This window comes from Drosophila gunungcola, unplaced genomic scaffold (assembly GCF_025200985.1).
Source record: "Drosophila gunungcola strain Sukarami unplaced genomic scaffold, Dgunungcola_SK_2 000024F, whole genome shotgun sequence".
Classification (NCBI taxonomy): Eukaryota; Metazoa; Arthropoda; class Insecta; order Diptera; family Drosophilidae; genus Drosophila; species Drosophila gunungcola.
This window is the reverse complement of record NW_026453203.1, coordinates 193,423-218,939: the sequence shown is the minus strand read 5'-3', so window position 1 is coordinate 218,939 and position 25,517 is coordinate 193,423. Positions and strand designations below refer to the sequence as shown.

The 25,517-nt window shown below is 34.2% G+C and overlaps 2 protein-coding genes across 8 annotated transcripts in view; both read left to right on the top strand.

The window, feature by feature from the left end:
* Positions 1-21,066, top strand: part of LOC128263883 (uncharacterized) — a 160,009-nt gene extending 138,943 nt beyond the window's left edge. For 3 of the 5 annotated variants that reach the window (XM_052999158.1, XM_052999155.1, XM_052999157.1), the window contains 5 exons: positions 19,968-20,183; positions 20,242-20,353; positions 20,411-20,566; positions 20,620-20,787; positions 20,839-21,066. In XM_052999158.1, the coding sequence (XP_052855118.1) occupies positions 19,977-20,183; positions 20,242-20,353; positions 20,411-20,566; positions 20,620-20,787; positions 20,839-21,005 (810 nt within the window). In that variant the 5' untranslated portion in view covers positions 19,968-19,976 and the 3' untranslated portion in view covers positions 21,006-21,066. Of the gene's footprint in view, positions 1-19,642; positions 19,672-19,967; positions 20,184-20,241; positions 20,354-20,410; positions 20,567-20,619; positions 20,788-20,838 lie in introns of all 5 variants that reach the window. The other 2 variants (XM_052999154.1, XM_052999156.1) reach the window with 1 other exon arrangement.
* Positions 1-25,517, top strand: part of LOC128263884 (uncharacterized) — a 193,279-nt gene that overhangs the window by 138,697 nt on the left and 29,065 nt on the right. The gene's annotated exons all lie outside the window — the stretch shown is intronic.

Here is a 25,517-nt window from a genome sequence, read left to right as displayed (position 1 = left end):
ATACCCAGAATGGAAGAGATATTGAAAAAATGTAGCCAAAGGATTTCATCAAATCCAAATGGAACAAGAGTGAATAGCTAAAACAGCATTCTCAACAAAACACGGTCATTACGAATACGCACGAATGCCATTTGGTCTCAAAAACGTCCCTGCCGCTTTTCAAAGATGTATGAACGAACAACTTATTAGAAGATTTAATCTAAAAAAGATTGTTTGGTATATCTAAATGATATAATAATATTCTCCACTTCATTCGAAGACCATATTTTATCATTGAAAAATGTATTTAAAATATTACGTTATGCAAATTGAACACCAAAAGAAATTAAATCATTTCTAGGATTATATGGATTTTATCGAAAATTAATACCGGACTTTGCACGTAACGTAAAACCAATGAAAATGAATTAAAGAAAGGTACCATAATTAAAACTAAAGAAAAATCTTAAATAAAAGCATTCGAAAAAATGCAAATTTTAATTACTTCAGACCCAATTTTAATTTATCCCGACTTTAATAAACCATTTTCTCTAACAACGGACGCAAGGCTACAACGATGAAAAATAAAATTAAACAAATTTGATTACCAGATTAAATATTTGCCAGGAAAAGAAAATTATGTAGCGGACGCATTATCCAGGACCAAAATAGAAGAAAATATGTTTACAGATGATATAAAGGAAAATATACCAGAAGAAACAGCCAGCAATACAAATGCAACATACCACAGTGCTCAAGAAGATAACCAGAACTATATTTCCATGAGAGACCATTTAATTATTTTTCCCGACAAATTGAGTTAATAAAGGAAGATGAGGACAAAACAAAAGTAACACATTATTTTCACGAATTAAAAATTCAAATTATTTTTAAAGAAATGACTGAAACTTTAGCAAAAGAAATAATTAAAGAATATTTACGTACTAAAAAGAGTGCAATTTATTTCCATAACGATTTAGACTTCCTTACATTCCAAAAAGCTTATGTGGAAATTATAATTGCAAATCACTTGACGAAATTAGTAAGATGTAAGGCAAAACTTAAAGATATACTGACATATGCAGATTTTAAAGAAAAAATATTGAAACGACATAAAGAACTATTATGTCCAGGAATCTAAAAATCTACTAAATGGTTTGGAGAAAAATATTATTTCCCCGATTATCAGAGTATAATAAACGAATGTGAAACTTGCAACATTGCTAAAATGACATATGAACTTACTGAACTTAGAGAAATTTGTCATTGATTTTTATATGGTGGGTAAACAACAATTTTTATCATGTATCGACGTATATTTAAAACTCGCTACCTTAGTATAAGTCACAAGCAGGGATTTGTTAGAAGCTAAAAGTGCTATCATGAAAGTATTAAACGAAATGGGAAAACCACAGGAAATCAAAGCAGATAAAGATTCAGCATTTATTTAAGTAGCGTTACAAAATTGGTTAAGTTCAGAAGGAGTACAGATTCAAATAACAACAAGTAAAAACTGTATATCAGAAGTGGAAAGATTTCATAAAATGATTAATAAGAAATTGAGAAGTTTAGGAAGCGAACAGACATTGAAAATAGGTATACCAAATTTGAATTAATTTTGTACATTTATAATCATAAAACAAAACATAATACTACGAATCAAATACCAGCCAACATATTTATGTATGCAGGAACTCCTGATAATGACACACAAGAAAAGAAAATAAATAGAATTGAAAAATTAAATCAAAAACGTCATGATTATGAAATAGATAAAAAATATAGACAAGCACCTTTAGTAAAGTCCAAAACTACTAATCCATTTAAGAAGACAGGAACCTTAAGAAAAATAGACGAAAACCATTTTGAAGAAACAAATAATGGAAGACAGTTTATTCATTATAAATCAAAATTCTAAAGAAGAAAATTAACAAAAGTAAATATGATGATAATCCCAGGCAAACAGAAGAAAATGAACGGACTCAACAACAACTCAATGAAAACAATGATTTTCTCCATAATAATAACAACTATAATTTCACTAATAATCGGTCAGAACAGGGCTTAAAACGGATATCTTTTATTTAAAACAGGATCAATAGATATACCGATTAATTATGAATATCATTATCTGAGTGTAAGCATAACAAAAACTGAACAAACTTCAAAAGTCTTTTGAAAGAAGCTAGTGAATTTATTGACATAATTCAAATCCGATATCTAGTAGAAAAACTGAAAAGAGAAATCAGTGGAATTACTTTAGCAAAACGCTGTAAGAGAGGTTTATTCAATATTATAGGATCAGTTTATAAATACCAATTCGGAACATTAGACCAAGATGATAAAGATGAAATGGAAGAAAAAATGAACACTTTAGTAGACACTAGTGTTCAAAACACTGATTTAAACATGGTTATCGATGTCATAAATAATGGAATTGAGGTAATCAATAAATTAAAGGCAGATTTAGGCTTTACAGAATATGTAGAAGATATTGATTTAGGAATACAGCTGACAAGATTAGGTTAAATTATTAAAACATGATTATTTGAAAAAAAGTCAACTTCGGTCGCGTGTAGACGTGTTTTCTTAACGCTCCGGAAAAACAATAAGCCACTGAGTCGAAAACGTTCGAAAAAATTTATAGACGCGAGGTTTTGCGTTTCGCGATGCTAATTCGCATATCATAAACTAAAGTTTTAGTTAATTAATTCATTAATATTACGCTCTATCAATATATGAGTAAGAACGTGGATCAGCGCACTCAACGCCAAAAACAACAAGACGAAGCCCGTGAAAAAATTCAGAGAGAGCAAGACAAACGTCGTCTCTCTTTGGCCCGAAACAATGCTTATTTCTCGTTCACGAGTAATACTCTAGAACCGAAAGTGCAAGAAAGTGCAAGTTTACTGACCGCCGAAAACCAGAGAGCTAGTTCTTGCTCTCCCGCCCTGCTTTTCACCGCACAAACACCATGGAGTGAGCAATGCAAAACTCCAACCGAGCTTCTGCCACCTAGTGCAACAACAACAGCAACTACTACGTCAACTACAACGGTCTCTGTCGCCAACAATGCAATAACGGGTCAAACGGCAAAAACAAAGCTACGCTAGAAAAAATTACAATTCCGCAAGCGGGTTCGGCCATGCAGACAGGCATGGATCGCTATATTAATATTTCCAAGCGCAAGCTACCCCCCCCAAAAAAATTTGACGGCAATATGCCCAAAATAAACCGTACCAACAAAGGCCCTGAAAATCTCGGGCCATTAAATGAAAATAGATTTTCCATTCTGGCGGAGCCTGAAACAGAGTACGAAGAATTAGCCCCAAAGAAACTTAAGCCCCCACCTATCTTTATTCGGGAGAAGATCTCCAACGTCCTGGTCAATAAAATAGTTGAGCTTGTCGGGAAGGATAACTTTCATGTTATTCCGCTTATGAAAGGGAATATAAGCGAAAACAAACTTCAAACCAAAACCGAAGATGATTTCCGAGCAGTGTCGAAGTACCTAAACGATGCCAAAAAGAATTACTACACGTACCAGCTGAAAAGTTGCAAGAGCTTACAAGTTGTCCTCAAGGGAATAGAACCCTATGTGACCCCCTCTGAAATTATAGAGGCTTTAAAAGAAAACGGTTTTTGCGCCAAAAATGTTATAAATATTATGAACAAAAGCAAGAAGCCGCAACCACTTTTCAAGGTCAAGCTGGAGCCAGACAGCAGAACTTTGAAAAAAAACGCAGTGCACCCGAACTACAAGTTGCAGTACCCTTCTGCACCGTAGGATCACAGTAGAAGAGCCGCACAGACGGAACGGGCCAGTGCAATACACAAGCTGCCAGGAATAAGGACACACCAGGGCTTACTGCACCCTCAGGTCAGTTTGTGTAGCTTGTGGAAACTGCCACGGCTCCGAACCCTGCCCTGCCAACAAGGGAGACTCTCTCACTAAAAAGTGTGTAAACTGCCAAGGAAACCACACAGCCAACTACAGAGGCTGTCCAGTCTACAAGGAGATGAAAAGTCGGATGCAAAGAGCGACAACGGCACGCCAGAAAATTTACATGAAATCACAAACGACACCCCAAGTTTTCTTCGCAAAAGCAGCCAGGTCATCATTTGGCCCTTCAATTACCACCAACAGCATTTCCTACGCCAGTTCTCTAAGATCAGGCACAGCTCACATAAAACCGAAAACTGATAACATACAGCAGGCCATGGGACAGCCACAAAGTGACATGGAAACTATGATGATAACTTTGCAACAAAATATGATGGAATTTATGTCCTTATGAACCTTATGAACCGGCATCTTAATAAGTGACCGTATCAAACACCACTTTCACCAACGGTTTGCAAAAAAATTATCTGCAAGCTACATCGATAAAATTACACCAGCAACCTTGCCATTGCCGCTGTCTACTGCCCACCCCGCTTTACAGTCTCCGAAGACCAATTCATGGACTTCTACAATTCACTTGGAGAGCGATTCATAGCAGCAGGTGATTACAACGCCAACACACACACTGGGGATCCCGCCTTGTGACCCCCAAAGGAAGGTAACTATACAATGCACTCATCAAAACATGCAACAAACTAGACTACGTTTCACCAGGCAGTCCTACATACTGGCCAACAGATCCTAGAAAACTACCTGATTTAATTGATTTTGCTGTGACAAAAAATATTTCTCGCAATCTAATATCTGCAAAATCGCTTTTGGATCTATCATCGGACCACTCACCAGTGCTAATAACTCTTCTTCAAAGACCGGAAATAATCGAGCACCCTTGCAGGCTGACGTCGCATCGAACCAACTGGCTGAAGTTCAAAAAGTACGTAAGTTCCCACATCGAACTAACTCCACAGCTCAACTTCAAGGAGGACTTCGACTGCTATGCCAATGCAATGGAGTCTGTACTCGTCGCAGCAGCCAAAGTCTCTACACCGCAAGGGAGGGATGGGCACACACACCAACACAAAACTAACCTTGAAATCGAAAAGCTTGTTTTGGAGAAAAGACGTTTGAGGCGTGCTTGGCAAATCAGCAGATCGCCATCCTCAAAACATAGTCTTAAGGAAGCTGGTCGCAGACTTACCAGGGCTCTAAGGAACGAAGAAGAAAAAGCACTACGCCAGTACATTGAGAAACTTTCACCCACCAACACCAAGCATACCCTGTGGAGGGCCCACCCAAATCTAAGTGCGCCGGCCGAAACAGTAATTCCCGTAAGAGACTCTTCAGGCAGCTGGGCCAGAAGCGACAAAGACAGAGCCTGTACATTTGCTTTACACCTTCGAAATGTTTTTCAGCCAAACCATGCAAACAATTCATTCACACTACCGTCGCCGTCAATTTGAGGTGGAACTGAGACGGCGCCAATTCTGTTCCAAACAAACGAAGTTGCAAAAGTCATCAGCGAGCAATTAAAATCAAAAAAGGCCCCAGGCGGTGATCTAATAACTCCTAAGATGCTAATTGAACTCCCAAACTGTGCAGTTGAGGTAATTTGTAAACTATTTAACGGGATTACACGACTTGGCTACTTCCCAAAAAAATGGAAAAAGTCGGTAATCATAATGATCCAAAAGCCAGGAAAAGATCACACAATACCAGCCTCATATAGACCGATAAGTTTACTATCGTGTCTGTCAAAACTGCTCGAAAAATGCCTTTTGACACGCATAATCCCATATCTGAAGGAGCACAACATTATTCCGGCGCATCAATTTGGCTTTCGAGAAAGCCATGGAACAATAGAGCAAGTTAACAGATTAACAACAGAAATACGAACTGCATTCGAGTCTCGGGAATACTGCAGTGCGGTATTCCTTGACGTTGCGCAGGCTTTCGACCGAGTCTGGCTCGATGGCCTTATGCATAAAATCAGAACGTTACTACCGGAAAACACTCACAGGATACTTGAATCGAACCTTTACAACAGAGCCTTCACCGTGAGATACAACACTACAATATCCGACGATTACACGATAGAGGCTGGAGTTCCTCAAGGTAGCGCCCTTGGTCCAACTCTATTTCTCCTTTACACCGCAGATATTCCCACGAACGAGCGGCTAACTACTTCTACATTCGCAGACGATACCGCGATCTTAAGTCGGTCCAAATGCCCAATTCAGGCAACAGCACAACTAGCTGATCATCTCGTGGTAGTGGAGAGGATGTTATCAGACTGGCGTATAAAAATAAATGCGAAAAAGTGTTAACACATAACGTTTACTCTTAACAGACAAACGTGTCCCCCTCTAACTCTGAATAACACGCCACTTCCACAAGCTGACGACGTAACGTACCTTGGCGTCCACCTTGACAGAAGACTAACATGGCGGAGACATATCGAAGCTAAGAAAATTCATCTAAAACTAAAATCCAATAACCTCCATTGGCTCATAAGCGCTAGTTCCCCCCTCTGTCTGGACTTCAAGGTTCTGCTCTACAATTCAATGCTTAAGCCAGTCTGGACTTGTGGGGAAACGCGAGCAGCAGGAACATCGAAATTATACAGCGAGCACAATCAAAAATCCTGAGAACTATCACTGGGGCACCTTGGTATGTTCGGAACGACAACATCCACAGAGATCACACCAAGATAACTTCTCATCCAAACCAGCTCGCCAGGGGCCTAGTCAGGGTTTCCAACTGGACCTGATTGCAACGAAATGACCTTCCAACTCAGCAATAGTTATTAGAGCCCTTACATCCCGCGTCAGTCAACTTGACTGTCAGATATAGCTTTTTAATTTAAGATTTTATATACTTATTGTTAGTCTCAATTCAGAGAAGATTCAATAAATAAAATGCATATATAAAAAAAAAAAAAAAAAAAAAAAAAAAATTATTTGAAAAACGTGAACCCTGAGAAATTGTTGAAAATCAAAACCTCCACTTGGCTTAAAACAGACACAAATGAACTTTTGATTCTTTCCCATATTTCTTCAGAGATAGCTCCCGTTTTTGAAATTATTCCTTATCCCGATGAAGATAATGTAGTAGATATATTTTAATAGAAAATATATTCGAAAAATATTTCTTATATGACAATAAAGTATTTAATAAAGAAACAGAAAAAATTGTATTTGACGAATGTATAAATGGAATATTTAAGCAAGAAAATACTGAATGCAAATATACCAAAACATATAAAAATTTTCAAATAAATTATGTTGAACCAAATACTTTATTGACCTAGAAACATTATTAAATCAAAATTGTATTAATAAAGAAATTCATATAGTTGGAAGTAACCTTGTTAAAATCCTTAATTGTTCAGTACAATTAAAAGAATTCACTGTTTCAATTACAATGTTAAAATACACACAGAGCGTTTACGTAAATAATAATGTAAAAAAACTTAGAACCATTATCTTATATTAAAACAAAAGAAATAATAGAATCACACACTAAATATTATAATGTATTCCAAATAATCACCTTGACAACTTTTTTAATCATTATTATAAGCATTTTATTGTACTTGTTGTATAAAATTTGTACAATACAAGAGCATACCAAGAAAACTTATTGTATATTGTATATTGTAAAATTACAGAAATTGTAAAAGATCTACCAAACTAAGTTAACATAGAAGAAAATGTAATGTTATATCCAACCCTTTCCACCTGAGGAGGACAGGCCAAATTCAAAGAATGGGGGAGTGACATATACATAATCCCACATAACTCTTATGCATATGTCCACACGCCCCCACACACATACACCCTTAGTACCCCAATCAGCCAATATCTAATTGCAAATGTACCCAAGCCTTAGACTAAACATCCAGAACGCATCAGCCGATATCTAATTGCAGAAGTACCCAAGCCTTAGACTAAAGATCCAGAACGAATCAAGTTACGTTATCAGTTTGTTCCCACACTTTCGGACCCCAATGGAAAATTACCATGCGAGCGAAACCCCAAGATTCTAGACTAAAAAATCGGATTGAGTGACTGGTGCATTATCAATCAACAATCCAAAGGGCAAATAGAAAACTCACTCAATCAACGCCAACTCCACTCATAAAAAGCTCTAAAGCCCAAAACCAAGGTATGATCGTCAAAGAAGTTTAAGTTAAGAGTGAGTTCAGTTTGAGACTTGTCTTAAGACAGTCAGTGTTCTTCCAAAAAAAAAATTTTTGTAACCAGTTTAAAATATATTAAATAAAGTTTTTTTTTATGTTAAACTTATAGTTCGGAAATTTAATTATATATATATATAAATATCACAACGAAATCGAGGCAAAGAAACACGAGCTCAAATAAATAAAAAAGAAATAAAAGTTAATTTTACATAAAATAATAAATTAAAAAAATCACAACCTAAAAAATAACACAAAATAATATTCTAATAAATTAAATTCTTGGGTATTCAGCAATAAAAATTAAAGCAAATCCTCCTTTTTATATTCTACATTAAACCCCGAAACTAATTCAGACTTTCCTTCAGCAAAACCAAAATCAAACTAAAGTTATTGGGAAAAAATTTTTTAAAAATCATATATAAATTCGATCATGAAAAAAATAAATTGTAATATAACTTCTAATTGAAAAAATAAAAGATAATAAAATGAAAGCTAATCTAACTTCATAAGAAATAGTTTGAGCTACAGCTCGCAAACCCACTAATAAAACATAATTGGAATTAGATGATCAACTTGCTACTATAACAGTTTAAACTCCTAATCTAGAACAACACAAAAAAAAAAAAACCGCCTAGATTAAAAGAATATAACTTAACAAAAAATGGTATACATATCCAAACATATAAAGATAAAAATAAAGAAAAAACAGGAGAAATATAACATCTTAAAAAATTAGATAATAAAGGATAAGATTATTCTTTAGTAAATAATTTAAGCGCATCACAAAAATGTTGAGGAATTTCTTTTAAACCAACTTTATTATGACCTTTACGAATTTGGATATTTCCTAAAATTTACGTTCAATTAAAATTAAAAAAGCAACACTTAGTAATACACAAATAAATAATAATAAACTTTTAATTAATGATAAAACAAATTCTTTAAAAAACAAGAACTGTTTGTAATATAATTTACGTAAATAAATTCTAAATTTATTGCCCTAATCTGCCAAAATACTTTATATTAATAATATTCATATTTTAAACTAAATTTTTTTTTAATTTTTACACCCGGTTGAACTCGGATCATGTAAGAATTTAAGATTCGAAAAGACATAAAATTATATCTTAATTCAACATCGAGGTCGCATTCTTTTTTATCGATAAGAACTCTCCAAAAAAAATTACGCTGTTATCCCTAAAGTAACTTAACTTTTTTAACCATTATTAATGGATCAATAATTCATAATTTAATGTTTTTAAAAATTAAAAGTTTTTTAATTTTATTATTACCCCAATAAAATATTTTACTTTATTAAAATCAAATCGACTAAAAAATAAAAACTACAAAAAATTTATATATGAAACAGTTAATACTTCGTCCAGCCATTCATTCAATTAAAAGACAAAGTTTCTTGCAGATAGCTTGAAAACTGAGAGACTTGTTTGCGTAACAACGGAGGTACAGACGGACGGACGGCCGGACAGACGGACATGGCTAGATCGACTCTCCTAGTGATACTGATCAAGAATATCAGTACTTTATAGGGTCGAAAATCCCTGAAATTATAATACCCTCTGCAAGAGTAAAAAAAAAATCTGCGTAATTTGTATATCCGTTACAGGCCCTATTAAATCGCAAAACTCTGAAGAGACACAGAAGAGCCCAGCTACTGGGGGAATTTTTTTTTTCCGTCTGTATCCGTCGACAAGTCAAACATTTTCCAAATCGAAATCCCATAATTTGCATTTCAAACTGTTTTTTGAAAAGTAATTAGGAAAATTCATTTTTAAAGATTTGTTGTAGCTGGAAAACCATTGAAAGATTGTTAATTCTAAAGCTTAAATATGAGAGAAAAGGGCTGCTTATCCTAGAGACTAAAATCTGCATAAAGCATTTGATATTTTCGATGATGTAATATTTGGGTTCTCCTAAGTAAAATCCCAGTAAAATTATGATTGACTTGCGTATATGCTTAAATAGATTGAAGCTATGCTGATCTGCAGCTCAATTATTCGATAGTTCTTATGGCAGCTATATGATATCGTTTTCCGATTTTAATAAAATTAAAATCGTAATTCTAAACTGTCAAATTATTAATAAGTCAAAAAGAATTTCTAAAAAAAAAAACCAAAATAAAATAGTTAAATTGTACCTTGGGAGTTTTATTTTACATGTCGTCCGATTTAGATAAAATTTATTTCGTAATTCTGAAATATTAAATCATTACTATATGTCGAAAAACTAAAAAAAAAAAATTATAATTTTTTCTGATTGTTTCTATTGGAGCTAAATGCTGTAATCGTCCGAACCTGCTCGTTCCGACTTATATTATACTTGCACTAGAAAGACAACTTTTGGGAAATTTTTATGTAGATAGCTTTAAAACTGTGGAACTAGTTTGCGTAGAAACGGACGGAGACTAGTTAAACCCAAAATATTTGGATATATGTCAATAGACAATAGTCAATAGACTATTATTATTTTATTGACCAACGTAAGTTTTTGACAGGTATCGACATTCACTCAAAATTCGATTCTAATAGCAAGTTTCATTTTCATGGAACTTTTTGACTTTTGGGTTTAAAAAAATTCACCCACAGGAACCTCGGCGTTCTCTCAGTAAAAGATGAAATAGACAAAAAAAGCCATCTACAATGAAAAACTCTCTCTCCATCCAAATCATCTTGAAAGGGACTTACCTCGGGTTTCCAGCAGAACCCGCCGACAAGGCAACGACCTTCCAAGCCAGCAATAATTTTCAGGGCTTCTATAACTCAGTACCAGTCATACAACTGTATGTAAGGTAATTAGCATAAGATTTGATACACCTATTCTTAGTATCCGAAAGGAAAAGATTCAATAAACAAATAGCAAAGAATTTAAAAACAAGAAAGGCAAGCCGAAGTTTATATATATATATATATATTCTTTTAAACGTATAAATTTTGATTTATTTGCGTTTATGTTTAAAAACATAGAATTTATGATGATTTTCACCTAATTTATTCTAACGATCCTATGGCAGCTATATGATACCGCGTTCCGAATTGAATAGAATAAAAAACGTAGTTCTGAATTATTAAAGCATTACAAGAAAAAAAAAATTGAGAAGTAAAATTTGTTTTTTGTTCCCCATGTGAAAAATAGGAATATTACAAACAAAAAAATTTTACTTCTCAATTTTTTTTTTGTAATACACCGATTTTTTACATTGGGAAATTCTGAAGTATAAAACCATAACTTAATTTCAAACTAAAAAAATATTTTAAAAAGAAAGCCAAATTTCATATACCCTTGCAGCTATTGCAAAAATTAAATATTTTTGAAAACATTAAAATTATGATTTAATTTTATATATGTTTAAAAACATTGAAGCTATGCTGATTTGCAGCTCAATTATTCGATAATTCCTATGACAGCTATATGGTATCGTTTTCCACCTACAATGAAAAACTCTCTGCCCACCCAAATCATCTACCAAGAATCTTTCCTCGGGTTTCCAGCTGAACCCGCCGACAAGGCAACGACCTTCCAAGCCAGCAATAATTTTCAGGGCCTCTATAACTCAGTACCAGTCATACAGCTGTTATTAAGGTTATTAGCATAAGATTTGATACACCTATTCTTAGTATCCGAAAGGAAAAGATTCATTAAACAAATAGCCAAGCAATTAAAAAACAAGAAAGGCAAGTCGAAGTTTTATACCCCTGCAGCTATTGCAAAAATGTAATACTCTTTTAAACATTTATTTGCGTTTATGTTTGAAAACATTAAAGCTAAGAAAATTTTCAGGTTAATTATTGAAACGTTTCTATGGCAGATATATGATACGGCGATTTCAATTAAATTAAAAACGTAAATGTTTTTTTTTCATTGTAATAGCCCGATTTATTACACTGAAATAAAAAGACATAACTAAATCACGAACTAAAAAAATATTAGAACAAGAAAGGAAGCAAGCTTCGGCAAGCCGAAGTTCATATACCCTTGCAGCTATTGCAAGAATTATATATTTTTGAAAACATTAAAATTATGATTTACTTGCGTATATGTTTAAAAACATTGAAGCTATGATGATTTGCAGCTCAATTATTAGATAGTTATTTTATATATTTTTATTATTTCTATGGGAGCTATATGATATAGTCGTCCGATTTTGATGAAATTTAAAGCGTAATTCTAAAATATATAACCATTACTATATGTCGAAGAACTAAAACAAATTAAAAAACAGCAAAGTTATAATTTTTTTGTATTTTTTTTCCGATTGTTCCTATGGGAGCTATATGATATAGTCGTCCGATTTTGATGAAATTTAAAACGTAATTCTGAAATATTTAACCATTACATTCTGTCGGAGAAATAAAAAAAAAAATAAAAAACAGCAAAGTTATAATTTTTTTAAATTTATTTTTTCGATTGTTCCTATGGGAGCTATATGCTATAGTCGTCCGATCCGGCTCGTTCCGACTTATATACTACCTGCAATAGAAAGACAACTTTTGGGATAGTTTCATGCAGATAGCTTTAAAACTGGGATACTAGTTTGCATAGAAACGGACGGACAGACGGACGGACAGACGGACATGGCTAGATCGACTCTACTAGGGATGCTGATCAAGAATATATATACTTTATAGGGTCGGAAACGTCTCCTTCACTGCGTTGCAAACTTCTGACTGAAATTATAATACCCTCTGCAAGGGTATAAAAACTGGTAGTTCCATTTCTGCAATAAAGTAGTAGAGCTGCACCGGGAAAACAATCTGTTATTAAACCCTTGCAAAGCGAATTATAATTTCAATCAGAAGTTTGCAACGCAGTGAATGAGACATTTCCGACGCTATGAAGTATATATATTCTTGATCAGCATCAGTAGCATCGATCTAGCCATGTCCGTCTGTCCGTTTTTTCCGTCCGTCCGTTTCTACGCAAACTAGTCTCTCAGTTTTAAAGCTATCTGCATCCCAAACGTTTTCTTTCTGTTGCAGGTAGTATATTAGTCATAACGAGCCGGATCGGACAACTCAAGTATATAGCTCCCATAGGAACAATCGTAAACAAAAAAAATAAATATGTTGATAGTTGTTTTTTAAATTTTTTTTTAGTTTTTTGAGATTTGGTCTTGGTTTTTTATTTCACACTAACGGTTTTAATTGCTTTAAATCAGCCGACTATATCGTAAAACTCCCATGCAAACAATCGAAATATTAAAAAAAAAAAAAAATGAAAATATTCTTACCTTATAATTTTAAATATTTTGTTTTTTTTTAGTTTAATAATTCAGAATTGCGCTTAATATTTAAATCGGAAAACGATATCATATAGCTGTAATAGGAACGATCGAATTATATAGTTGAAAATCATAGCTTCGATGTTTTTAAACATAAACACAAATAAATCGAAATTTAAATGTTTCGGCTATCCAAAGTTTACTTCCATTCTTGTTTTTTATTTAAAATACAAATTTTTTAACTTTGTTTTGCAAAATAAAAAATATTAACATAAAAAAACAAAACAAAAAAACGTGATCAGCATCACTAGGAGAGTCGATCTAACCGTGTCTGTATGTTCGTCTATCCGTCTGTCCGTCCGTCAGACCGTCCGTCCGTCCGTCTGTCCGTCCATTTCTTCGCAAACAAGTCTCGGAGAGTAGATCTAGCCATATCCGTCTGTCAGTCTCTCAGTCTGTCCGTCCGTCTGTCTGTTCGTCCGATTCTACGCAAACTAGTCTCTCAGTTTTAAAGCTATCTCCGTAAAACTTTCCCAAAAGTTGTCCTTCTGTTGCAGGTATATTAGTCGGAACAAGCCGGATCGGCGACATTTATATATAGCTCCCATAGGAGCAATCGAAAATATAATTTTAAAAAAATTTAGTTCAATAAGATAAAAAATTGTTAAAATATTTCAGAACTACGGTTTAAATTTCATTAAAATCGGACGACTATGTTACAAAATAAATGTTACTTCTCTATTTTTGAATTGTTTTTTTAATTCTTTTGAACATAGTAATAATTTGATAGTTCAGATTAACGCTTTTAATTTTATTAATCGAGAAACGTTATCATATAGTGTGGAAAGAACTGTGCGTTTATTTTCTTTTTTAGAAATCCCTAAGCTAACTTTCAATTTAAAATTATATATTTAGGGGTTCCCATTGAAGTCCCAACGTTGTGACAAACTAATTTTCTTTAATAGTTATTATCTTGTTATCGCCTGTTTCCTCTAAAACATTTAATATTTATCGTTTGTTAGAAATCCATTTCTATAAACTACGCAAACTAGTCTCTCAGTTTAAAAGCTATCTCCGTAAAACTTTCCCAAAAGTTGTCCTTCTGTTGCAGGTATATTAGTCGGAACAAGCCGGATCGGCGACATTTATATATAGCTCCCATAGGAGCAATCGAAAATATAATTTTAAAAAAACTTAGTTCAATAAGATAAAAAATTGTTAAAATATTTCAGAACTACGGTTTAAATTTCATTAAAATCGGACGACTATGTTACAAAATAAATGTTACTTCTCTATTTTTGAATTGTTTTTTTAATTCTTTTGAACATAGTAATAATTTGATAGTTCAGATTAACGCTTTTAATTTTATTAATCGAGAAACGTTATCATATAGTGTGGAAAGAACTGTTCGTTTATTTTCTTTTTTAGAAATCCCTAAGCTAACTTTCAATTTAAAATTATATATTTAGGGGTTCCCATTGAAGTCCCAACGTTGTGACAAACTAATTTTCTTTAATAGTTATTATCTTGTTATCGCCTGTTTCCTCTAAAACATTTAATATTTATCGTTTGTTAGAAATCCATTTCTATAAATTCAGGTTGACTTTATTAAGCTTGCTAGAAATCTGCTCTATTATATTTATGGCGTTTTTCGCTGAACATGCTCCTGTTATGAGATCATTCATGTAGAAGTCATCTCGAATTATATTACTAATTTCTTTATTTTTGCACTTAACTGCTATATCTACTAAAACTCTAGTAGCCAAATATGAATCAGATGCAGTACCATAGGTTACAGTTTTTAATTTATAGAACTTTATTTTATCTTCAGGAGAATCTCTCCATAATATGTATTTATATTCTTGATCTTTGTCATCAATAAAAATCTGTCGGTATGACCGCTGATTTAACGTATTCCCATTTACGCCAATTCAAAATGATATCAAAAATTTATTTTTGGAGTCTAGGTTAAACCCACATTATGACATTAAGACTTTTGTTGTCAGTAGTTTTGGCCGAAACGTCAGACACAACTTTTAATTTTGTGGTTAGAAGCGTCAAACACTATTCTTAATTTTGAGGTAAGACTTGAGTCACTTACTACGGCTTGGTGATGTAGGTAATATTTTCCCTCCTTCTTCGACTCAGCCATATGTCCAAGATCAATATATTCTTCCATAAACGATTCATCTCTAGGTTTTTTTTCCGCTGAAAATTTTTCTCCGTGCCATTGTTTGTGGCCTTGAATCCCGTAAGGATGTATCGTCCCTAAATGGAATCCTAACAATAAACCTAATATAATTGTTTTCACAAATTTCAGTTTCAATGTTATTTTTATCATAATTTTCCAATTCCCAGAATCGCTCTAAGTCTTGTACTTCAATAATAGTTGCATCTATTGAGTGACTACCATTAGACTTAGAACAACCAGATTTAATCCATCCATAATGTGTATTTTGAAATAAAAGGCCATTAATTTTGCAATACCTTTCTTTCAGATATGTATATAGTGACATATCCATAATCCCACATAATTCTTATGCACATGTCCACACGACCACATAAACATACACCCTTACTACCCCAATCAGCCAATATCTAATTGCAAATGTACCCAAGCCTTAGACTAAACATCCAGAACGAATCAAATCAGTTTGTTCCCACACTTTCGGACCTTCAATGGAATATTACCATGCGAGCGAATCACCAAGATTCGAGACTAAACAATCGGATTGAGTAGCTGGTGCATTATCAATCAACAATCCAAAGGGCAATTAGAAAACTCACTCAATTAACGACAACTCCACTCATAGAAAGCTCTTAAGCTCAAAACCGAGGTATGATCGTCAAAGAAGTTCAGTTTGAGACTTGTCTGGCGCAGACGTAATGACCTTGAAGTCGTTTTAAAAGTCGTCGGTACTGATAATCTAAAGGATATTACTATACGACTAGTATATCCCGATCAGCGAAAATTCTGTGAATATACAAAAAGACAAATATCGAGATCCGCCAAAAAATCTATGTTTAATTTTCGCACGCAGAAATAAAATAAATAATATCCAATTCGGTCAATACGCGCTTAAAACAAAAAAGTGTCAATATTGAAAACAAAAACCATAGAACATTAAACATGGCAAATCTATCAGTGCTACCGCAGTTGTCTGAGATTCATCTGAATCAACTAATCGGACAAATCAAAGAGCTACCTTATTTCGACAGAAATCCATCGGAATTATGTCGCTACATTGCCAGAGTAGCCTGAGTAGTGTTCGGCAAATCCACATCATCTATTGAGCTATTGAAAGGACCATCATCGATTCCGCGCAAGCAGTCATCGAAGAGGAAAAAACCAATACATCATACAGCACGTTCGCGACACCCCTTATAAAGGAAGCATCAGTAAACTCGTAAATGAACTAAAAACCAGATCATTAAATGTACATAATAAGTTAGAATTAGAATCAGATCCAACAGATAAGTTAATTTACACAAGTTCTTAAAAGAAAACAATAAGGGATTGTATTGAAAGGAAACTTCTCGATAGATTGTATAATTCCTTATCCAAAAAAGATATAACAACACTTGCAAATTTAAAAGAAGCAGCAATGGTCCTCTAGGCCATTGGGAGGCAGATCCTTTTGATAATTATAAACCCAGGCTCAATGATTGTCGAAGAAATTTGGGAAATACACATCAAAATTATTATTATCAGAGGAATAATTCCCATTCCTATAGCTATCCAAGAAACAATAATAATAATTAACCAAGAAATACTCAATATTCAAATTCAACAAATCCTCAAAGTTCACCAAACAGAAATCAAATTCCCCCTCAAAGTCAGGGAAATTATCATGAGTATAGGAGGAACCTAGATCAAGGTAGGGCCCAAAACCCCTTAAATTTGCAGGCATAAACGTCCAATAATTCTCCGAATACACCTGTTAAGAGACAACGAGAGAATGACAGTGCACAGAATAGAATGGACGTAAATTTTCAGCAAATTGCCTCGGATACAGAATGTGTTGCTCATGTGTCAGAGAAATGATTAAAGGAAAACTTCTTAGAGCTATGATAGATCAATTTAATTACGCAAAATTTTGGAAATAACGAAGAACAAGAAGAGAAATTAAAAGTATTCACAATAAATGGATCAACGGAATTAAATAAAAGTATAATATTGGGCCCATGCAAAATCTGCCAAGCTAAACATAAGTTATATTTACATAAATTTTTTGAGAATTATGATATTTTAATAGGTAGAGATTATTTGAAAGAAAGTAAAGCGAAAATAAACTATGAAGAAGAAACACATTACTCTACATAAAATTTGATGAACATGATATGGGAAAGGACAAGACCGCAGTAAAATGCCTTTGTCCACCATCAGTTAAAAAAGAGATTGAAGAGGATAAGACCGCACTAAAAAGCCAGAGTTCGACCTTTTCAAATGATCAATAATTTAATTTTGCCATTAATTATGAATTAAAGGAATGCAATTAATACAGATTAGAATATTTTAACGAAGAAGAAAGAGAAAGTTTAAAGAAAGTTTTGTTTGAATATAATGACATACAGAACAAAGAAAGTCAAAATTTGACTTTTACAAGTACCATTAAACATTCAATACAAACCAAACATGAAGACCTAGTATATAGGAAGCCATACAAATATCCTCAAACCTTTGATAAAGAAGTTAATAAGCAAATAAATGAAATGATTGATTCGTAAATCAAAATCTCCCTATTGCTCACCCATTTGGATAGTTCCAAAAAAGAGCGATGCATCAGGCAAGATGAAGTATAAATTAGTAGTAGATCACAGAAATTTAAATGAGATCACTATCAATGACAAATTTTCGATACCCAGAATGGGTGAAATATTGTACAAATTGGGAAGATGGTAATATTTTACTACCATCGATTTAGCCAAAGGATTTCATCAAATCCAAATGGAACAAGAGTCAATAACTAAAAAAGCATTCTCAATAAAACACGGTCATTACGAATATACACGAATGCCAATTGGTCTCAAAAACGCCCCCGCCACCTTTCAAAGATGTATGAATAACTTATTAGAAGATTTAATCCATAAAGATTGTTTGGTAGATGATTTATTTTTTCATTGAAAAATGTATTTAAATAGTTACGTGAAGCAAACATAAAATTTCAACTAGACAAATGTGAACTTATGAAAAAAGAAACAGAATTTTTAGGCCACATAGTAACTACTACAGGTACTAAGCCGAATCCAGAAAAGATAAGTGCCATACAAAATTTCCCAATACCAAAAACACCAAAAGAAATTAAATCTTTTCTAGGATTGTGTGGATTTTATCGAAAATTCATACCTGACTTTGCACATATCGTAAAACCAATGACATTGAAATTAAGAAAGGTACCATATTTAATACTAAAGAAAAACCTTACATAGAAGCATTCGACAAAATGAAAATTTTAATTACCTCAGACCCAATTTTAATTTATCCCGACTTTTATAAACCATTTTCTCTAACAACGGACGCAAGCAACTTAACTATAGGAGCAGTATTGTCACAAAATCACAAACCAATCTGTTATGCTAGCAGAACCCTCAACGAACATGAAATAAATTACGCGACTATTGAAAAAGAACTTTTAGCAATCGTATGGGCCACCAAATATTTTAGATCATATTTATTCGGTAGGTCTTTTGAAATATTAAGCGATCATAAACCTTTAGTTTGGCTGAATAACTAAAACGATGGAAAATAAAATTAAACGAATTTGATTTCCAGATTAAATATTTGCCAGAATAAGAAAATTATGTACGCATTATCCAGGACAAAAATAGAAGAAAATATGTTTACAGATGATATTGAGGAAAATCTACCAGACGAAGCATCCAGTAATACAAATGCAACAGCCCACATAACTGAAAGACCATTTAATTATTTTTCCAGACAAATCGAGTTAACACAATATTATCACAAATTAAAAATTTAAATTATTTATAAAGAAATGACTGAAACTTTAGAAAAAGAAATAATTAAAGAATACTTATGTACTAAAAAGAGTGCAATATATTTCCATAACGATTTAGACTTCTTTACATTCCAAAAAGCTTAAGCATTTAACTTGATGTACTATAATTGAATTAGTAGAATTATTAAATATTAAAAATATCATGTGATTTGTTTTTACTAAATCTGCACTAATTTTAGGTTCACATATCCTTGCGTATGCTGAAACATACTCATGTTTTTGTATCCTTATTTTTTACTGAAAAGTTAAAAAACGTTAGAATCTAACATTTTCTAAGAACTCTCGTCTGTACTTCTATTTTCCAGATAAATCAACCGTGATCACATTAGCCTAGGTAGATGACACCTTTTTGATTTATAAGAGAAAGTGTTTTATTCCCTGTATCATTTTTACTTTGACAATTTCATAAAACATTATTTTAAATTGGTTTGTATTGTATTGTATTGATACTATTGGTTATCAGCTGTTTTTTTATAGAAAAGCAATTTATCGTCTGTTTAAATTTATTTTCCTCCTTATTATCATGTTAAGGTACTTTGCAGTGCGGACGAGAAAAAGAACATTGCCAACATATTTTCTTAATTTTCTTAATAAGCGTTGCCAATGTTTGCTACAAAAATTATTTTTTAGAATTAAAAAATGCATTCAGTTGGCATTCATTCCGCAATGGCGATTAAGCGGCAAAGAAAACGAAGAGATGAGCAAAAAAGAGCACGAGAAAGGCGCTACAGCACACAAAGCTCTGAGAGTGGAGAAACTTTTCATTCTCCAACTGGATCTATGAGACGCAAATATAACCATCCCCATCATGTGGCTAGTTCTGGTACAGGAATGCTTGATAGCCAGGTTTAAGTTTTGGTGAATAAATTAAAGTATTAAATTAATTTTTAAATTGATCATATAGGTTGTTACCAGTATTGGAATGTTGCATATTGGTATTGTGTTCGTTGTGTTTGGAGTTTTTCTGTGCGGCGCCGGTATTATTCCAGATGAAACTATGTCCTGGAATGTATTTAGTAAGTCATGATACCATATATCTATATTTAATTCATATCAGTCATTCAATAAATAAGGTACTAGCTCAGCCTGGTGGAATGAAGTTACTTGCACCGGATTATTTTCCCTCGGATTGGGTTTATTTTTACTAATTTTAAACTGCCTTATAAGTCGGAAGGAGGAGGAGGACCTTGAGGACTACGTGCAGCGGCAACTGACAAGATCTCGCTCAGGTATTTTTTTTATTTTGATGCAAGTTTTTCTAAACTTATTCCTTACTATATAGGACACCGACTTGAGCGAGATGTTGAAACTGGTGTATTGACCACGCGCCATGCTCGAAAGGCTGTTGCCTTACAAAAAAATGGACGTAACATTTCTCCAACTGATGTTGCCATCGTAAATTGTGGTTCTACAGAAACCATATGCAATGGACCAATAGTTGCAAGAAATGGTAAAATAAATAACACCTGCTCAGTGAAAGAGTAACTAACCATTTTTTCAGGCTTAAACAGCTCAGGTGATGTTATTCTCGAAAAAATTGTGGAGGAGGACACTCCTTATTTAAATGACCGCAGTACTGGAATATCTCCGATCGAAATAGAAAATGATACAAAACGTCTGTTAAGAAGGGAGTCTATAAATGATTCAATCAATATAACGCGAATATAAAATACAATCATTTTAATAATATGTAATATGTGTTATTTTATATCTACGTAGCTTTTAAAATTATAAAAAATCATAACGTTTTTAAAAACGATTAGAATTTATTCTTAATGTCACATATTATGAGGAATAACAAACTCGAAATGCGTATTTATTTAGGGACAAAAATTTTTGAGTGATTATTTACAGCACATACATTTTACCAATGTAAGCAAGCTAAGAAGCTGAGAAATGGTTTAATTTTTTAAATCACAAATTAATAACTTTAATGAAAAGTCGGAACAATCGATGGCATTTTCGATTTATTCTCCAAATCAGAAATGAACAAATTCTTTATAAAACAACTATTAAAGAAAATAATTACTTAATGTATTACCCTCTTTGACTGAATTGTATCCTTTGGGTCTTACATTTTATATATTATTATATACATATATGTATACCTATTTTTTAGAAAGAATAATTCTTAATATACAGACCTTACTTTAATTATTAAACTCGTATAAAACAAATTGGTTATTTAATAAAGAATTGACAAAGTCGTGTACAATGTGCTCTCCACTCTGCCCCCAGTTTCCTACCGAGTTAGCTTTCGATTGCCCAACTCGACTTCAATTCGTAAAACGAATGTGTTAGTCTGCTTATTTTCGTTATTCTGCTTAATTTCGTTAATGGAGTAAAAAATTATGCTAATTTGACAGGAGGATAATAAATTATGCTAACTATGATCGTAAATTGATTAAGTAGTGTGTTGAGTGTGGGGTGAATTAATTAAAAGTCATTAAAGGTGTAAGACAGGTGGTTGATAAAAAACTATTTCAATTAAGAAATGGGGTGAGCAGATGGCGAAAGCGATAAATCTTAGTTAAGTGGCTGACGATAAGGTTCGCGGGTGGAATAGGAACTTAAATGAATTAAATAGGGGAGTTGATCAAGCAATTATAGTGTGCTGAACTGGTGGTTGATAGCAAGCGCAAGCGACCTTTTTAGGGGATCAGGTGTTGTTTCACACGTGGACGTGGTCACTTAATTAGCAAAATCGGTTTACGCGTATATGTGTTCAAACAGCTGACAGGTGACCGTAAATGTCACTGAAAAGAAACACCCCCACCTCTTGAATAGGGGACCCTTTGCCTGAGCACCACCCAATAACATGTTCACTCAAATTTCAGTTTTAAAATATATTTTTAATTTTTTGATTTAAAAATGTTATATAATTTTTGCTTTTACAATAAAAAATAAATTTGTTAACAAATATTTGTTAAAAAACTTAAGTTTCCTTATTTCGTATTTTGTTTATCATTTTTAAGTTAAGATTATAATATTTTCGCATTATATCCATGGCTTTCAACCTAAGGTTTGGTGCTGGTGGCATTGACACGTATCCGGTCCCTCACTAACATCATCGTCGACCCAGGGGCATAATAGCATATGCATTTTGATTTACTTCCAAGGCAGACTGAAGTTCCTTGATCATGACCACTCCAAATTCTTTGAGGAATCCTTTTATTTGTTTTTGTTAGTCATTATTGTTTATATGTTGTAGTTTATATTTGTTTGCTACTGCTGCTTATATTAACGAACGCAAAGGTATTAACGAACTCTAAGGACTTTGGAATTGAACTGAAGTCCCTTTCTAGATACTACCCACATTTATCCCCCTTTCATAGTGAGGATCATGCTTTCTTCCTCCACCACCATCCCTTCCCACGCAAATTTTTTTATTATCCAAGGAACATCTTTAAGCTTGAGTTTCTAATCTTAAATTTAAGAAGATGTATTCATCAACTAATTAAAACGTTACAACTTAAAGTTGCATATTACAGAAACTTGATCTTAGCTCATTTCAAGTTTAATAATGAGTCTCAAAGTTTTATTTAAAGTAGTACTTTTAAAGTTTTACATCAACTCCTATATTGTGATTGTGAAGTGTCCTCGTACAAATAAAATTATATATTTTAATAAATTAATTACATTACAAAACAAACAAAGAAAAATATTGTTAAAAAATGAGTATGCAAGCTCAAAAATATTCTTAATCCTGTCGTCGATTGAATCCGGTAAGTGTACAATGGAATCACCATGCTCCCTCTCCCTCTATGATCGTCGAAATCTCGGAAACTACAAATGCTAGAGATTTGGGATTTGGCATGCAGCTTCTAGTTTTTTTTTCTACGGAGCGAACGGAGTCACGCCCATTTTAACGCCCACAAACCGCAAACCACTTAACTCGTCTGTCACGTCGCTCTGAAACATGTTAGACCAATGGTGTTGGACTCTGTGTGTGTTTCGACCGTACCCATCGCTAGAAGTCTTGGGGTTTTTAAGCCTTTTGCCGCCGCTCTGCCTCCGCTTTGCCGCTCCTCTGCCGCCCCTCTGCCGCTGTTGGGCCGCTGCTTGCCGATAATAGCTGAAGAAGAGAGACAAAAGGAAAAAAACTGGGTTGGGTGTGCGACAGATGGCAACACCGAAACTTCGTTTGTTGGCTGAGTAACGGGTATCTAATAGTGGTAGGGCATTAACAGTGTTTAGCAACAAAAACAAAAAAGCAAAATATCACCGAAAATTGGGTTTTCGTATTTTTAAATATACGGCGGACACATTAGCTAATGAAACTCAGGAACACCCAATTATCTTGAAAAAGTAAAAATTGTTCGCGGAATTTTTTGGCTGTGTACGTGTGGTATGTATGTAATTAATTAAAAGCAACGAAGAAATAATTTTTTTTAATTTATGGGAGATATATGATTTAGTCGTCTGATCCGACGCCTTCCGACTTATATACTACCTGCAATAGAAAAAAGACTTTTGTAAATTTTCATTCAGCTAGCTTCAAAAATTGGCGACAAGGCTTTGTAGAATCGGACAGTCTAACGGACGCTCAGACGGATCGACTTTCTTTGTGATGCTAATCAAGAATACTGATATAATAACATACAGCTGCGGCAAAAAAAATGGCACAGTTATACAAAAAAAAATTTGCTTGAATATTTTGTTTATACAATGGGTTAAAATATATTAGTTAAAAGAAATAACAGCATTTGCATGCGTTGAACCATTAAAACGAAAATATTTAAACGAAAATGGATAAGTGTTCGAACAGGTCGGGAACAAAAATATCACCTTCTACAAGAAGGTCTAAAAGTTTAAAAATACTGTTAAGTTCTCAACACTTTTGATAAAAATAGCACAGTTTAGCCTTGTATATCCTTAAGTGCTCAGATTCATACAATATAAACGAACTAGTATTAAGTTATACATTTTGTAACGACCCTGTTTTGGGAGGCGGTATAGCTCGCCGTGGCCAGGTTTCGAGACAGAAATTTATTTCATCTTTTGATCGGTTTACCTCCCTTTCCCCAAAGAATAACACAAGTCGAACGCTACAGAGTATGGTTATATTTTAATAGTACGATTGATTAAGACTACGTTTTCTAACTATAATTATATCGAGCGAGATACTGCTTGCAAAGTGGTTTCGGCGCTGCTGAAGGGCCGAATGTGGTACTACTTGTTGATATCGACGCTGCGGAAGGTCCAAGTATATCGCAGCTCGTTGAGTATCGCACTGCTTGGTGTGCGGGATCGGCGCTACGGAAGGATCGTATGTTGCACTGCTTGCTACTGACACTGTGCAATGGTTCGAGGGACTGCTTGGCTTTGCCGATGTGTGATGACCGAATGGACTGCTTGTTGTCGACGTTGTGTGGTAGCTGGGTGCACTGCTTGGTGTTGGCGCTTCGGGAGGGCCGACTATGTACTGCTTGATGTCGATGGTGCGCTGTGGCTGGGTGCACTGCTTGGTGTCGGCGCTTCGGAAGGTGTCTCGTCGTTCGAGTACGTAGGGTTCGTAGTGTTCTGGGTCGTTTTAGAGGAATGAACTACTTGGATTTTCTAGTGGGATGTGGGAACGTAGGGCATCGTTAGTTTCGAGCTGCCGTTTTATTCCGTATCGTTTCCGGGTCGGAAGCCGGAAACGTGACTTCTGGGAGGAACTCACTGAGATGGGCCGGAGATACGAAAACCGTGCCGGGCTCAGCGATCTCGACCGGGCCTGGGTGCGTATTTCTAAACCACACCGGGCGTCGGTGTTCCTCACCAGGTCGTAGAGCCGAATTTCAAACCGAACTCTTACGGATCCACCACCACTACCAAGACTAACTACCAGAACACTTACACGGGTATTCCTCCTAGTTGTTGTTTCCGCGAGAGTCGTAGGACGCAAGTGACTGGGGCGGTGTCTCCGCCTATATAGGCGCTGCTTAGTGTGACCAGATTGGACGATGATGATAATCCCGCTTTGGGTAATCGGGCTTTATTGGACGATGATTATCGGCAATCGATAACTTCGTCGAATAAATGTGACCGGGTGCTGTTGGCTTTGGGCATGGAATGTTCTTTTTAAGTTTTAATGAGAGAGTTGAATTATATATATATTTGTGACGGTGAGTCGTCACACATCTCCTCCGACTCCTCGGATAGATCCACTGGACCAACTCCCAGGTACTTATATAG